Genomic DNA, 17272 nt, shown 5'->3' with positions numbered 1-17272 from the left:
TTTCAATATTAAAGAGAACGAGTGTTAATCTTGCTCACAGATATAAAAAGTAAATGTTGATTTCTTATGTCCCGTTTGACTGGGTTTTGTTGTATTAGAATATAGGAATTTTTATAGGCTGAGGCAGCATTATATTTTGCAGAAATAATTCAAAGCAAGGTCAAATACAGAAAAAGGTATAAAATTACATGCACGCACCCCCAGCCTAGATACCTGCCAGGCAGTTCAAACACCAACCGCAGAAGCAATACCTCTAAATGCCCTATGGCATGTCATGAAATGCTATGCTGGCTAGAGGACAGAAGCTCAAGGACAGCTGCTAATGAACTAACAGAGCAGATTTTAGATGTACAGTTCCCCGGTGCTTGCAGGTGGCCAGCCCAAGCCTGCAGCATGGTGAGGGGGTCTACTCCGGGCACTGTGTACACAGAGGTACTTCCTCTCTGGGCTTGTGTCCCTGCTAGCACTAAGGCTACCTGTAGAAATCATCCCACAGGAATGTTATTTAGAGCTACCAGGAAGGTGAGGATGGTACATGGGCACAGCCTCTCAGAGCTAAGCTCTGCAAAGAAGCTTCACTCTGAGTCAGGGGTGCTGGGTTTGGATGGCCAGAGCAGTCTGTGTGCCACATCACAGCAACGTGGCATTTTTCTTCCTAGTTTCTTTCATGGGCAAGTTCAAAACAAAATTCATAGAATCACAAAAAGGTTTGGGTTGAAAGGGACCTCAAAGCCCACCCAGTTCCAACCCCCCCATCACAGGGGCAGGGACACCTCCCACCAGACCAGGTTGCCCAAAGCTCCATCCAGCCTGGCTTTGAACACCTCCAGGGATGGGGCATCCACAGCTTCTCTGGGCAACCTGTGCCAGGGCCTCACCACCCTCTGAGTGAAGAATTTCCTCATAACATCTAATCTAAATCTCTCTTTCAGTTTAAAGCCATTGCTCCTTGTCCTATCACTGCATTCCCCAACAGAGTCCCTCCTGAAACTCCCGTTGTATTTCTAGTACTGACCTGTACTCTAGTAAATTTGTAGGCTAAACAGGATCTGGTGGCACTTCCTGGTGCCAGCCATGTTTTCACAAGCTGGGTCTTAGCTTGAAGAAATTCCTTCTTGCCCTCAAGCTATTTTTGGTGTGGGAGGGAGGAATTAGATAAGACAGCAAGGATGTTAAAGCTAGGAAGCTTTAACGTTTCACCTCTTCTACTGATAGGCCTTAAGAGTACATTAAAAGTATCGTTCAGTGTAGTCTCCAAACGCCCATGTGTCACCAGGAAGGTAAGCATCATTATCGCTAGGGCAGCTGAGGCAGAGAAGTTAATTGACTTTCCGTAAGGTCACACAGCAAATCAATGTCAGAAAAAGGATTAGACTCAACTTCTTTGGTTGGAGAGACAGATGTCTAATCCACTCGACCACAAAGGCCTCTGCCCAGGCAACTGACTTAACTCCTAAATCTCATTTTACTCATGCGTTAATTATATCAGTTTTACCTAGCTTGCAGGGTTGCCCTGAAGATGAATTAGTTAATTGCTATTAGTGAACATTAACTGGTGCTTTGACAATGTCAAATATTGTAACGTGGACTCTATTTATGGCAACTGCTTTTTGAAGGCGTGGTGTCTGAGTACATACATTTATCTTGTGTTGTGGAACAAATATATGCATGAATCTGTTGCCCACTAGTCACTCAACTGAAAAAAAAAAAAATCCTACTATTTTTAGAGTAGGTGGAGATTCTAATGAATATTCTTAAAATAATGAGATCCCCTAGCTCACAAGCAGTGCTGTGAAAAAACAGGCCTGGCTTTTTTTCCTGATGAATTTCATTTGGCCATGTGGATGGAGAAGATTGATTGTTGTAGATTGAATAGAGAGATTGCAGACTGTGAGAAAACAGTGCTAAGTAAAATCTGTAGTATCTGAAGAAAGAATTTAACATAGTTTGTGTACATCTTCCTTTGTAACAGCTCGTACTGAGTCATGGTGTCTTCTGTGGTCTTTGATAACAAAAAGTGCACAGGATATTTGTATAGCAGAAGGCATGATCAAATTATTTTGCTCAAAGGTGGCTGGTGAAGTCAGAGTAATGAGTGGGCAAGAGGTTCACCAGCATCCCAGGTATCTTATTGCAGCAGTGAGACAGCTCTAGTAAAGCTCTCACTGTTTACAAACTATCCATGCACCTACAGCTGCTGAGACATTTCTCCAAAAAAGTTTTTTAAGAAAATCCCCCTGGTGGTGAAGTTTCTTCATAACTCTCAGGAATAACTGAGATAGATCTGAGGTGAAGACACCTATAGGGAGTTTCTCAATTTTGTGCTTCCCCCCATTAACACTTGTGAAGCTGTAGAACTGCAGGTGTGGAGGGACAACTTCAAAACAGAACCTGCAAAACAGACTTAAATTCCTTTTTAGTAAAGTGTGATAAAAAAAGTCTCAAAATGTGTGGATAAAAGGCTTGTATATAAATAATTAAATAATTAAAAAACAAACAAACAAACAAAAAAAAAAAAACAAAAAACAAAAAACAAACCAAAAACACACAGATGTTGATTTTAGGACACTGAAAGAAAAGGGAAATGACTCTTCAGTAGGTTTTCACAGGTAGTTCCCAGGGAGTGTTGGAGCCACAGGCCCAAATGGAGAGGCAGAATTGTTCTATTACTTGCCCTTATTAGCTGGCCAGAAAAGGTTCCTGAGCCTTTTCCTTAAAGCTGAAATAGGCAATAAGGTGTGTTGAAAGCGTTGGTGCCTGCTTTCGGAAATGGCACATGGAGAGAAGCAGGGAGGTTCTCAATGAAATGCTAAGAGTGGCCAAGTTCAAGACTAGGTTGAGATTTAGTGATTTAAAGGAAAAGTTACTTAATATAGACATTTAAAGTTTGGCCTCTATGTGGTTTACATAAGCTTTACATGAAGTCAAGGGAGGTATGCTGCTTGCTCAGGTAAAGTCTTTTACATTTTCTTAAAGTTTACATTTTCTTAAATTTACATTTCACTTCTCACTTAGATACCTACATTGCAGTAGACACCTGAATGACTAAAATAAGGTGAAGCTAGTTGATTACTAAAACTTCTGACATTTGATACATTTCTCAGCTCCCTCCTCCTATCACATATTCCCACTGGTTACCAACAACCATTTTAGCTGTAATTTGTCTCTGCTAATTTTAAGTTGTTTAAAGACTGGGTCTGTAGACATGCTGGAAGAGATGCTTGTGGTAGTGTCAGGCAATAGCAATCTAAACAAGTGGCTTGGACCTGCGTTTTAATTTTACTTAAATTTAGGTAGTAAAGCATAGTCATCTAGCCTGAACTAATTTTTCATATATGCCTTAGAATTAGCGGAGAAGGTTGAGACCACTTAACAGTAATTGCCGTAATTTGTCTTTAGATTCCTTGGAATTGTGGACACATGACTAGTCACGGGACTGTGTTGACTGAAACACACTCATAAATTCATAGGGATTCACAAGAGCCACTAGGCTCTACTAGATTTGCCCAAATCTGCTGTGTCTCCTCTCTGTTCTGGGATGTAGAAATGCTCAGCTCCAGAATGAACGGAGTGGTTTGTCTCATACTGAAAGTCTTACATTGATAGTGAAACATTGGAACATGGACAGGATGGGTCTGCGACAATTTTAGATAGACAACTGTATCAGTTAGTTGTTTGGACTCCCTTTATGGCCACTGAAAGGAAGTAAGTACTTTTGTAGTACAGCTCATTAGAACTATTTTTGACTACTGCCTAAGGATGAGATGAATCATATTTTAGAAGTCCCTATTTCTCTGCAATACTAACTCAGAAGTAGATAAGTACATTTTGCCTTCATCAGAGAAACTTAGAAATCTATTTTTCTCTATGTAGCCAGCTCAGGATTAGATATCTCTGTTATACATTGTTCAGAAGAAACAGTTGCTGCTGTAGATCAGTTAGGTGTTGCATACATGTATGTTGGCAGCGAGCTGTTGTATTTCCTCTAGGTACTATATTAGTTATTTATGTTGGAAGTCACATTTTTTCAAGGAGTCTTAATGAAGAAGTCAGCAATGCTCTTCTGTATAGAGACAACTTTACTATTTCTGCAAGCATCTTATAGGAGCTTTGCTGTTTCTCCTACACTGAGTGGAGTAGATTATACCAATAATTACTTCTGTGATCTCACAGGTGGTACAGCTTGCCTGTACTCATTTCAAATACACATCTGTAAGAGCATAGGTACCTCTTCAGTCCAGCATTTTAAACAGTCAGTGCAGTCAGCAGCTTCACAAATTTCTTGTGTTTAGTCCCATACAAAATGTGGAGCAATGCAGCCTGGAGCTCCCAAAGGGCAGGAGATTGAAGGAACGTGGTACTTAAAAGGAAATACTATAATACTTGAGTATTTCAGAAATCTAAGAAGTCTTTCTCAAGAGAAATCTGCTTAGAATTTAAAAAGTGGTCTCCTGAGCCTGGACTGCGTGCATCATGTTTCCACAGGTGTTATTATGGGACTCTGTCCTTGAGCAGAACTTACCAATAAATATGGCCCTAGCTTCTCACTTGTTTGTTAGGTTTCCCAATTAAGTGGTACCTGTTAGCGCGAAAGAAGTGAAAAGGTCCCTTTCTAAAAGCTCCCCAAAATTGTCACATCAGTCAGTTTTCCTTCACCTGCATCAATGATACATTCAGGACTTTCCAGAAAAAGTTGGAGAACCTGCTAGTTTCCTCCTAGGAGTTTGTAGTCACTGTCATTAATTAATTTTTCAAAGACTTTATCACGTATACTCAGGTCTGCACCAAGAGAATTTTAAAAATACATTAAAAATGCAACATTTGCTACCATCCCATCCTCTGGGTGCGATTATTTTCCTGTGAAACACTGCCTGGGTTTGGATCAGTCAGTTCTTACTTTTTGTGATCATCTGTTCAGATGCCAGTCACTTTTTCCCCTTAGGTTCATAATAGAGAAGAAAAGAAAAGTCAGAATAAATGCTTGAAAAAAAGTCTTCCCTGTCCAGCTTGTAGTCAGCACAAAAGCTGGGCTGCAATGGCTATGGGCTCGGCTCCCTCCCAGCCTGGAGGGCCAACATGCAGGCAGGATCATGGTTATCGAAACTGGGTTTTGTATTTGTTAGGAGTGCTTCCCTGGGGCTCAGCCGGCATCTTCTGTAGCTGCTTGAGCAGCCGTGGCTGAAAGCTTGCAAGCCTCCTGCCTGGTGGGCAGCCTCTTCATCAGGAGGTGGCCCACACACAGCAGGTTTTTCAGGAGGAAAAGCTTGACTGGCACGAGCTCAAGAAAACAAAAGTTCAAGCAGGGGGAGGAACTAGTGTGGAGATACTCAACAGCATTTTTTCCCCTCGCCTAAAAGAGGTCTCTATGCTGTAGTGGCGGAACAGTGTGGAGATCCAGGTGCTTTGCTGATGATACAAGCATCAGCATGTATTTCCCACTCTGGAGATTACATCCTACATTTAAAAGCTGCGCAACTGCCTGATTGCAGGAAAGCTGTGATTCAATTTGAGTTGTCAGCAGTGGAAAATAACATGCAGACACTCTCTGCTTCATGGGCTTAAGGCATCTATAGCTTTCAAATGATCCTTGGGTGCAAACCTATGAAGACATTACTTGGCCCGTAATGCCCCCAAAAGCACAGTGAGGGCTTAAAGTCGCCAGCTGTGGATCACAGGTTTATGCCACCAGTAAATGGGATATTATTTGTAAATGGGACAAATGGGTAAAAACTGCTCCACTGCTTCACACGCCAGGTTTTTAATGGCTGTTGTTTTCTAAGGTGGCTGTTTCTGTGGCTTGTAAGCATTTCATAAACGCTTCTGAAATCATTCTCATGATACTGGTGTGAGGCAGGTAGGTCTCCTCTGCCTGCATTTTGCAGGTGAGGATGAAGGAGGCAAAGAGCAATTACAGTCTCTTCTGAGCAAAGATAGAGTGGTTCATTACCTGCTTTTATTGCCTCTGTCGTTATGGGTCCCTAGGTTCAATTAGAGCCTCCCAGTGCTACTGCAGTACATTAATGACTTGCCTACAGCTTTGGGAGAAAGAAAAAAAAGCTGCAAGACACTGCCGAAACTTTGATTTCAGTTTCCAGTCTGGCAGCTCCTTCCTGACACCTCGGTCTCTTGTCAGCCATCAGTCCTTCCTCCAAATTGCTGGGTCCCATGTTAGCCTCATCCCCTGTACCAAAAGCCAGGTTAGCCCAAGCTGTGATTTACTGCATGCTGCAGTTTGAGCTCAGCAAGTTTCTTTAAAATAAGTAGTCTTTTCAGGTTGTCTTTGGTGAACAAATAGAAGGGAAGATGGAAAGCCTGAAGGGCTGTCTTTTTTTTTTTTTTTTTCCCCATTCCCATACCACGTCCACTGAAAGTCTGCTCACGTCCAGCCTGTGCTACCAGCTAGCCGCTTTGCCGAAAGCATCCCAGTAGTAAATCTGTCAGCAAAGATGAGATCCTTCTCTCCTAAATTTATATTTCTGCAGAGTAAATATATACAGCTGAGCTAACCACTCTCACCCCTCTTATAGTCAGGGGAGAGAAGCAGATATTTTTACACTCAGGTTAATCTCCTCCTAAAGCAGATGACTAAAATAGGTCAGCTGATGGCTGTCAATAAGGAAATGTTTTACTTGTGTACAGGGAAGATGAATAGTTAAGCGCCTTTGGGCCCGGGTCTCTGTGGCCAGAGGGGACAGGTTCCCAAAGAGGGGACATTTTAGTGCTGTGATGGACACATGCATGCAAAATGGGGCTTTCTCTGACAAGCACCAGCTCCCTTCAGAAAGGCTCCCAGTGGAAAGGGCTTTTATCCACCACCGAGTTCAGCAACTGATGGCCTCGGGCGGTTCTGTGCCCATTAACAAAACACTCCTTTTGTGTTCATTATGAAGGGAAATGAAAAAGCCTCGGTGATACGCAAGTGGAAGGTGCGGGGAGGGAGAAAGAAGAGCAAGTGTGTGGCTGCCCTCACATAGCAAACTGGAGCAGTCCCCTTCTCCTAAATACCAGGCTATGCTGTGACCCCACAAAGGAGCCTAGTCCCGGCCTGAAAAAGCTGGAGTCTCTTCCAGAAGGTCACCCTCTAGCTCAGTGTCGGGAGCAGAAATAGAAGCTGTGCTGCTGGGTCTCCGCATCAGCACCCGTTCTCAGGACTGCAGGTGCTCCTCATTCTGCACTGCTGCCCTGAAGGGCCCTGGAGCAGACGATGCTCTTCAGAGTTTCAAGTAGCCTTGCGTGCCTGACATTTTCAATCATGCTGCAGCATGTGATGGTATACAAAATAGTGATATGCCTGCCAGAGGGCTGGCTTCCAGGGTTCAGGAAAACCCAGATAAGTTTGAGCTGAGGCTAGCAGCTGAGGATGGGAACAAGAGGATCTGTTTTCTGACCTTGGGGTTTGGGGAGTTATCCCACTGCTGAGCCTTAAGTGACTGCAGCTTGGGCATAAAGAATAAGTTCTGGTGGTTGTAGTCTCTGAGCAGTGTTAAAGTGTTTGAACAATAATATTTCAGCCTACTGCCTCTACCTGTCTATTGATTATGCATTCGCACAGTGTTATTAGTGTAGCAGTACTTCTGAGAGTTGTAAATGTCTTCATTAAGAGACCAGTTTCGGAAACAAAGACATATATTTAGTTCTGCAAGTAGTCCTAATCACTCTTGCCTGGTTTCAGGCCCTACTGATGCATAAATCATGATGTTCTGAATGGTAGCTCAGTAGATGTTCTGCCTGGGAGTGCCTGGCGCCACTGAAGTGGGTGGGGATGAACTTCCATTAATTATGATAAGGTCATGGTTTCACTCCATGAAGCAAGTTTTGGCCAAAACTACCGTGATTTTGAAAGCACCCTTTAAAACCTCCTAACATTCACTCAGCATTTCCCAAAGGGAAAGGAAATTTCTCAAAGGAAACCCCAGCGATACTCCTGGAGAGCTGATCTCATTAGCTTTGCTGATATTAAGCAGCAGCTTGCAAAATGAGTGGACCACTGCAATCAAGATTGCTTACAGAGTAAGATACTGTGCAGTGTGAATAATGTTGTCAGTCACACTTTGGAGGATACTTTTATTTGCTTTGCAAAAAGTAAATTAAATCTCTAGCGTCTTCCTCATGACCATGCTGTTTTATCTAATGAAGCAGTTAATATAGCTGCCTAATATAGTGATTGAAAATTCAAAGTTCATTAAATGTTCCTATGGCACTCAAACTGGCCAACCAATTTGGAACTGCCATATGCCAGGCCTACAAAGACCAGCGTATGGTCAGGGAGGTTCCAGGATATTTCAGATTTTTAAATGTCATCCCAGCACATCCTTCTGCTCGGTTGTTGTATTACTCTTGCAACAGATATTTTTACCAGCCGTAACAGAAAAAAAAAAGAAAACATCAAGGCCAGAATACCAGATTTTGAGCCCTTCCATATGAAAGTTAGTTGTGCAGCCACCACTGCATATGGTAGAGAATCCATTCTTGGATTAGTTCTAGATCAAGACAACTGAGACTAAATCCCAAAATAAAGGAGGATGTTGTGTTATAAATATTGACTGCAGTGAAAGGAAGAAATGGGAAGGGGCATTGAAAAGAATGGGCAAAAAAAGGAAGAAATGGGAAGGGGCATTGAAAAGAATGGGCAAAAAAAGGAAGACATCACCTGCTCCTTGAAGTCAGCTCTCAGATGAGAGCAGGTACTTTGGGAAGATGACCTTATGCCTCAGAGCATATGGACATGAAATAACCAGGGTATCCCACTGGAAAAACTTTCCCTGTTTGCTGTTCTCTTTCTCTGAGCAGAGCCTGCGGATCCCAGCTCTGGTTGGTATGCCATGCATGAGGTACCTACATTGTCAGATTTCACAGCAAGGAGTCAGTTTGCAGTTGCAGCTCCTGTGCCTGGGGAATATATGCACTGCTCTGATGGCTCCTCATTGCCATGTGGGCATGCAGGATGGAGCAGCGAATCACCAACAGTCCTGGTGGTGACACTGCCTGCATGAGGCCAAATATGCACACCTCTCTGAGGGGCAGTGCCCCGGTTGCCAAGTTAGGTCTCCACAGTGATCCTTGAGAGAAACTCTGCGTTACTCTGCACAGCTTCTACCTCAGGGCTATTCTTAGGTGGTGTAATAGCATCCTGGGAGGGTACTGTGGCTGGGTGAATTATCAGTGCAACTGTTCATTAGTATTTGTATTGCGTTCATCATTGGTATGACTATGATTTAGTGTACCAGCTTGCAAATAGCTAATTTATTGTATTAAAGCAGTCAGCAGCCTTGCCTATGCTAACCATGAATCACACCTCCAGAATTACGAAGTTTCTTTCAGGCAAAATCACAAGGCTTTTTTCTTCCTTTGCTTTATGTTTTTAAGCTCTAAGTAGGGTCACATTTGGAGTTTTCCCCCATGAACTGGAATTTCTAAAATTAAGTAGGACCTTCCACCTGTCACTTGCTTTGAAAAGCTGAAGGAACATCATAAAACTCTGTGTCTCAAAACAAATTTCACAGGCATCTTCAGTTCTGTATTTCACACCACCTTGTGGGTGCAGTCGGTGTTTCCATTTAATTTCCAAGCCGTAGACACTTCTATCACATTCCTATTCCCACCTTTTCCTAAGGTGACTTATAAGTTACATTCTGAAACAGAGTCATTTCGATCTAACTTAGGGCTTTATTTTTTTAGTAATGATCAGTACAGTATATTAGTGTTGCTTAGTAATGAAGTCTCTTGAGACCCGTCTAGCACATTTTTTAAAGCATCCTATTCCATTCCCTGTGGAATGTGAAAAAAAAAAAAAAAAAAAAAATTGAATAAACCTTTGCATTGGGAAAACATCTAAAATACTGCTGATATTAGATATTATCAAGGTATATTTTTATTGTAAATTCTGCAAGGACAGAAACAATGATCATTTTAGTAAGGCTGAAATTCCTGCTGACTATTTCACAGTCAATGGTGTCCTATTATCTTTTCTCATCAGTTTCATAGAAGAGTTGCTTTAAGTCCATGACGATGACCTTGTAGGTCCTCTTTTGTCCTATCTAGATGATATTATGCCATTCCAAGTATATTTCCGTCTGAGTTTTTAATTTCTACTTACATTTGGGGCATTGTGTCCCTTTCTGAGCTCCCCAGTACAAGCAAGGTATAGCCTTTGTGGAACATATCAGGTGCAGGACCACAAATAAAATTTAAAGGCTGGAGCATCTTTCATATGGTGAGAGGCTGAGAAAGCTGTGACTGTTTAGCCTTGAGAAGAGAAAGTTCAAGGGGATTTATTCCATCTGTATAAATATGTCATGGGAGGGAATAAAAAGGGGAGAGACAGGCTCTTCTCAGTGGTGCCCAGTGAAGGGACAGGAGATGATTGGCACAAATTTAAAAGCATGAAATTCTATCAGAACACAAGAAAACATTTTCACTTTGAGGGTGGTCAAACAGCGGAATAGGTTGCCTAGAGAGGTTGTGGAGTATCCATCCTCGGAGACAGTCAAGAGCCGTGTGGACGTGTATCTGGACAACTGGCTCTAGGTGGCCCTGCTTGAGCAGGGGTTTGGATTGGATGATTTCAGTATATTCCTTCCAGCCCCAACCACTCTGTGATTCTAAGTGATTCTCATTTACGTGATGCTTCTTGTCCATGGCATATATTCAAAGTCATTCATGCTGTTTATCAAGATGCTGTAAGCTCATGCCAGTTTAAATGGTCGGTTTTAATTCCGATGATTTCAGGTCCCTTAAGTAATTTCTGTGACCCTCAAACTCCCATAAGAACGGCAGAATTCAGCATCACACTATGGAAAAGTCTTGATTTATGCTCTTAGTCATTGAATAAGTGAATACATTTCTCTTAGAATTTAAATCACTGTTTTACTTTAATAACTTACTTTTATAAAAAGCTATTTCCCCCTAGACCTAGTCCATGCATATTTAGAACCGTTTGTTATTTTTATACTTAAATTTACATTTTTACTCAATCACTTCTTCTTCCTATAGAGTGATCTCATTTGTACACTGATTCATTCTCATCAACTCAATTTAATGGGAAATTCCAATTACAGAACTCGAATCTAGCCTCAGCTGTATAGACGCAAACATTGACAGTGCTGTGTAATAAGGTAAAAAGTATTCAAGCACCGATGAGGAGAAACCCAGCCTGAATTTTGGAATTCAAGCTGCTACCGTATGGCTTCTTAGCAGCACTGTTTTACTGCCTGCAGAAATCTGCAAGATTGTAAATCTGGATCTCTATTGAGTTATCTAACGGTCTCTTTTAAGTGAGTCAAATACTTAGACAGAGAGATGGACATAGATATTTGTTTGAATATTGCTATTATAACTAGAGTTTCTAAAAACAATTTATGCACAGTTTTCACAATCAAGAGACTTCGACAGAGGTTAGCAATGCTTCCAAAATCAGGCAGTCTGACAATCCTGAGGCATGTAATAAACATGATAGTAAAAGCTAAGAATGTAGCTGCACAGTTGTAATGAGTAAAACAGAAAACAAGCTGAGTCAAATTTCTACAGTTATCTCTTTAGGTATCTCTAAGTAGTGTATTTCTAAAAGAAAAAATCCAGTCACGGACTGTGGCTAGGCAGTTTGTTTAATTGTAGCATGCAATTGTAGATTTTTTTTTGTGGGTGATTATACCTTAAAATATTCAGTCCTAGAAATACATCTGGGTCCCACAGACCTAAAGTTTGGACTCAGTCATCCATATTTGGTTTTATTTGACTTAAGGAGCTAAGAATTATTATTATTATTATTATTATTTTTTTTTTTTTTTTTTTTCCTGGAGTTTATTTAAACGTAGAAGAGAAAGAAAAGGGAGAAGGGAAAATGTGTGTCAGTAGCCACAGGTAGAGCTAGCTCCTATGGTGGGAGCAGTTTCAGAAGAAGACTTCCTGCTGATGGACTGCTCGCTGGGAGAGTGCTGCGTGACTCACACTGTTTCATTCACTGGAGAGGGCAGCTGAAGATCTAATTTCTGTCCTTTTAAAATCCTTACTGTAAGGCTTTCTAAAACTGAAGTAGAAACACCTTGAAAGAGGCCAACGAGTCAAGGCAGACAGTTGTCCCAGTGTGTCTTTTCCTGCTCAGGTACAACTGTCCAAGGGAAAACAGGGCACCCCACAAGGGGTGAATGAATGGCAAGGTTCCTATAGGTCTTACCAACTGGCTGTTTTGCTCTGTTAGACCCTGTCTTAATGTATTTCCTCCCGTTTACTGTGGTTGCTCGCCTGCCCTTTGTTCACTGGTGTAAGAAGGGCCATTTCATGCTCACCTTGCCAGATATATGAGAGTAGGAAGATAGTGGAGAGGCTGGAAAAACAACAAAGGAGTTCTTTATGGGTTTTATATTCACTGCGGTGTATGTTGGATGTTGGAACGTAGAAAAATGGATCCACTCATTAATAAACAGATAAGAGAAGAAATGACTTTATTTAATCATTTTGGTAGGTGATAAGTCTGCAGTCATTTATCAAATGCCCACTAGAAATATATCTGTTGTCATTTTCTTTCTTCTAATAACATCATACCTCTCTGTATTTTCAGCCGTTCATCTCAACTGCTACCTTTTTTTCTTGCTTTTTGAAAGAGTGAGTATAGAAGAGAAAGAATAATTGAATGAGGCTTCCCCCTTTCTTTGGCAAGCTAGCAAAATGATGGTAAAGAACACCAAATTAATTATTTAGATTCAGAATAGCAGAAGCCTACTTGCTTAAATTAGAATGAAAGCCAAGCAGTCTCAATTGTATTTTCAGTGGCTTTGAATTTGAGTTTGCTTTTACAGCAACACCAGCAGTGTTCTTCTAGCTTGCTAACCCAAAGCATTTACTACATTTTCCTGGCAGTCTCTGGGAGATTCCTTGCTCAGTGTGCACACCGTGTAGAGGAGGTGAGGGCCTCATTCCCTGATCAGCAGTAAGCCTTTCCCATAACTCTAGAAAGCAGGAGCTGAAGTTCTTCAGTCCTTCAGTGAGCAAGGCAGACTGGAAACCTTCTGGGAGCTTTACTGAAATAGAGGGAGGTTTTTACACAGTTTGGTATGACAGTGAATAATACCATCTCTCCATTAGCAGCTGCTCTATCCCGATAGCAAAATAACATTATTCTAGACTACTCCCACACTTTCAGCTTTCAATATGACTGTGCCTAATTATACTGCATGGGTTATTGGGAGTGGAGCTGGAGCTTTTGGTAGTCAAGCTCAGGATAACTGGAGTCTGAGGCTTCTGGGAAGGTGTAGCAGAAGGTTTGAGGCAGGAAGACACCCATGTAATACAATTACGCAGGCACCAACAGGTTTATCTAGATGACCAGGAAGAAAACATGGTCAATGGTTCTGCTGCCACACCAAGGTTTGTGGGGTAGCCCACTCCTGTCAGAGCTGTACATTCCTCTCAAGGGTGCTTAGGGACTGAGGGGGTGGCTGCATCTTTTTACATTCACATTCCTGTTTTGACATTTTCTCAATTCTTCTCTTTCTTACAAGGAATTTTAGATTCTCATAGCCTGCCCAGAGTGAGGCATTAAGCAAAAAAATCCTTTATTACAGCCTTTTAAAACACAGGCCTTTTTTTCTTACAGTTGCATGGAAGATAGAGGTCATATCCACAATCCTGTGCAACAGGTTATCTGTAGTCTGGGGTATATTCATCCTATTCCTAATGTGACAGACTTCTTTGGAGTCAGGGAAGTCACTGCTGAATGCATCCATTTGGGGTGGGCTCCATAAGGATATGTGCAACCCTTATCTTGTCAAGCCCTATCAATAGCCACCCTTCTGCTCCTACACATGAAGCTCTTGCAGTCCCATTATAGTTACTTTGAAGTCAGAGCAGAAGCAAGCAAAGGAGACTGTACTGCAGAGAGAAGAAAATTCCTGTAAAATTCCTCATTGCCTGTGAGATCTGGTGTGTCTGGGTGCAGTTTGGCACCTCCCAGCCTCTGTTTGAATTACAGATGCTATTTTTTTACTTGAGAATGTGCTGGGCTGCTCCAGGATAAGAGCCCCCAAGCTTGCACAGGTGCATGTGTTTAATTACCCAATAAAGGCTGCAATTCAAAGCAGAGACACTGGCTTAGTTTAGGACCATCAAGGGTAGGTAGAGCTAAGAAATAATACATCTGAATACCTTTCAAACCTTATTGGCCTGTGTCCCATTGTGGTCTCAATTTCAGTGGAATTTGGTTGCGGTGCTTTCAACAGAAAAGTGTCCTACACAAATCCAACATTCACTGGGGCTATCAGCATATGAACAACATATACCAGATATACCACAACAACCCATTTTAGAAAGAGGGTTTTCTGCAGCATCTTTTTAAACCAATCCATCTCCTCCTACTTCTTTTCTCCAGATCTAGCTTTGGAATTACTTAAAAATGCTATAAACTTGTAATCATCTCTGAAATGAGGAGAGCATCTCTTCTCTTAAGGGAAAGGTGAAATTCCACCATTTTTTTGTAATGCAAATATTTTGCAGTAGGGAAGAAATTCCTTCGTAGTTTTTCAAAGCAGATCATGAGATGTAATTACAGTAATTTTACTCCACAGCTACAAATACAAGCGTATGAAAGGCGTGTGGGCAGTCCTGCATGGCTGCATGGCTAATAAGGATGGAGGATTCATAGATTCTCAAATTCCAAAACTTGGATTAGCTCCAGCAATGAGCACAGCAGCAACAAGCTACTGTCAGAGGTATGATGAAAAAGATCTCATCCTCTCTTTATATTTCTAGTGACAGCAGCCCATGGTCTTTTCTTGGAAGATTAGCTATCCACTGTTTAATCACACCCCAACCCCCAATTAGGAAATTGTGTCCTATTCTTCATCAGAATCTCTCTGAAACCATCTTTCAGGCACTGATTTTTTTTCTTTTCCCTTTGTCAGTAGTGTGAAAAATCCACCCTGTTCTTAGATTTCTTTTCTGCGTGAAAGTATCTATGCTCAGTGATTGAGTCACGTCTCAGCTTCTTGTCAGTGAGCTAAATAAGTTGAGCTCCTTAAGCTGCAAATCATAACACTTGTTTTCCAGTCCCTGGAGATACTTGTGACCCTCTTTTGAACCATCTTTCTCTGTCATTATTTCCATAGATTTTCAAAAGTGTGGACAACAATGTAAGAATAGCTGTAAAAAGTCAGATCAAAGGTGTACCCAGCCTAGCATTCTGCCTCTGGTAGCACTTCCCACAGATGCTAAGGGAAGATTAGCAACAAGGAAAACAAGGTACTGCTTTCCTCCCTGCTGCATCCAAGTGATCTGCAGCTCATTGTGCTACAGCTGCTCCTAACCTGAACAAGGATGTCTTCCCAGTTGCTGCTTGACATTCCTGGTTGTATGAATTCAGGGGCTGCCTTAGCAAATTTTTCCCATTGCAGTGCCTCAGAAGTTCATGTTGAGCTGCTCTCTGGGAAAGTTTTTAAGTCCTCCGTGGCATCACTGCTTTCCGAGACAGCTTGCTGGCTCTGGCAACCAAAACTTGTGGTCTGTTGGAGACAGTACACTGTACATACAACCTTCAAGATAGCCGCCTGCCTTTGCCTTTCAAGTTCTTATCTGGAAGGCCACCAGATGTTGCCTACTAGATTGTATTGAAGTAGGACATGAGTTTTTTCAGAAGAAAACATTCTGCACCACCAACTTACTAGTTACAGAGTGCAGAAAGTGAGATATTTGTATTTGATTTCACCTCCTTCAAGCTCTATCTGCATTTCACATCGCACTGGGAAAGTAAGCCTAGCATGTTGTCCAGATATTAGTACAGTAGACTCCTGCCTATGTAACATGCCTGCAGTAAAGTTACCCGAAAGCTCTCAATAACCAGGGTGCTCAGGTAAGAAGTGTGAGATCTCCTTAATTAAACAAAATATATTTAAAAGCATAGTCAGCTCCTTTTTTTTTTTTTTTTTTTTTTTTCTTAATATGCAGAGAAAGCTTAAAAAATAAAAATAAAAGACAGTGTTGTCACTACTTCTAAAAGAAAAATGAGATTCTTTTATAATAGCTTAATTACTCCAGGTGTTAAGGCTTTAAAAAATAACAGCAATATTACTGAGGAGGGAGTGAGTTGGCAGTTCTGCCACTGCCTTTATTTCCAAGGACTTCCAAATGCTCGTAAGAGAGATCTTGTTACGTTCGCATCTCCAGGCGTGCAGGTGTATCTGCACCACCGCCAGTTTGCTCCAGTAAGCACAACACCCAGCTCCTGCTCCCCTTCATGCCATCCCACCCCTCAGTACTTTCTCTGCTCTTTTGGGTCACAGACATGCACGCACAGAGGGACACACACACTTGTCCCAGCTTCCTTCATCTGCAGTTGTCCCACACACACATCCCCTCACCCATGTGCCATGTGTACATATCCCAAACTCAGCACACACAGCAGATCCCGTGCTTGCCCACAGCATCACTTGGTATTTTATCGTGGAAATCGGACGAGACACAGAAGCTCCCCCTTGCCTAGGCACTCGAGGTGCACGAGTGCTTTTGAGGGGGGACTTCAAGAAATGCCTTCTGCAGCTCACTGGGGTTTAGGAGCTGCCAGCTACGTGAGTATGGGTCTGAGCTGCTCTCTCAAATCGAGTGGTTGTGATGGATTATATTTATACCTGCACTGTTCCACCCTCTGACAAACCATCCCACACATCTGTTATATTAGAAGGCTTCAACCTAATATTTTTTGAGCTGGGCATATGGGAACATGATTATATCATCTTTATTTGTTTTTCTCCATTCACTCTCACTCCTCCATTCTTCCCTCTCCCCACCATTTATCATTTAAGGATTCACTAAAATATTACACGGTGTTTTTTACTGATCACCATCTCTTTTTCCCTGTGTCAACAGATGCTTATCCCAATTCTGAAGTGATCTATGTGTGGACTAATAGCACCACAACATCTGTGGTGGTGGCAGAAGATGGTTCACGACTTAACCAGTACCACCTGATGGGACAGACCGTAGGAACTGAAAACATCAGCACCAGTACAGGTAGGCAGACTATTTCCACCCCCTGGTTGCTGAAAGGCTCTGGTTGTTTTTCAGGGAGGACAGGGATGCATCTGTAGGATGTGGGATGCTAGGGAGATCAAGGCAGGTTCCTGGCTACTTAGCAGAGGTTTTAAATCAGAGAGGGCCCTGTGCTGGCTGTTAGGTACTTTACAAAGCCGCTGCAGAAGATGCATCCAAGCTCTCGCTATTTAACAGGAGCGCTGGAGACACCGCACACAGCTTCTTGGCAGCTGCCTTTGCCCAGGCTGCCAGCGCT

The 17272-nt window shown here is 42.1% G+C and overlaps 1 protein-coding gene across 3 annotated transcripts in view; it reads left to right on the top strand.

Annotated features, from left to right (window-relative positions):
- The window catches only part of GABRA5 (gamma-aminobutyric acid type A receptor subunit alpha5), a 56759-nt gene that overhangs the window by 29823 nt on the left and 9664 nt on the right, over positions 1 to 17272 (top strand). For all 3 annotated transcript variants that reach the window (XM_027446805.3, XM_027446816.3, XM_072030533.1), the window contains one exon: positions 16852 to 16995. In XM_027446805.3, coding sequence (XP_027302606.1) covers positions 16852 to 16995 — 144 coding nt within the window. The remainder of the gene's footprint in view (positions 1 to 16851; positions 16996 to 17272) is intronic.

This window comes from Anas platyrhynchos, chromosome 1 (assembly GCF_047663525.1).
Source record: "Anas platyrhynchos isolate ZD024472 breed Pekin duck chromosome 1, IASCAAS_PekinDuck_T2T, whole genome shotgun sequence".
NCBI lineage: Eukaryota > Metazoa > Chordata > Aves > Anseriformes > Anatidae > Anas > Anas platyrhynchos.
The sequence above is the reverse complement of the archived record's forward strand: the minus strand, read 5'-3'. Positions and strand labels throughout refer to the sequence as shown.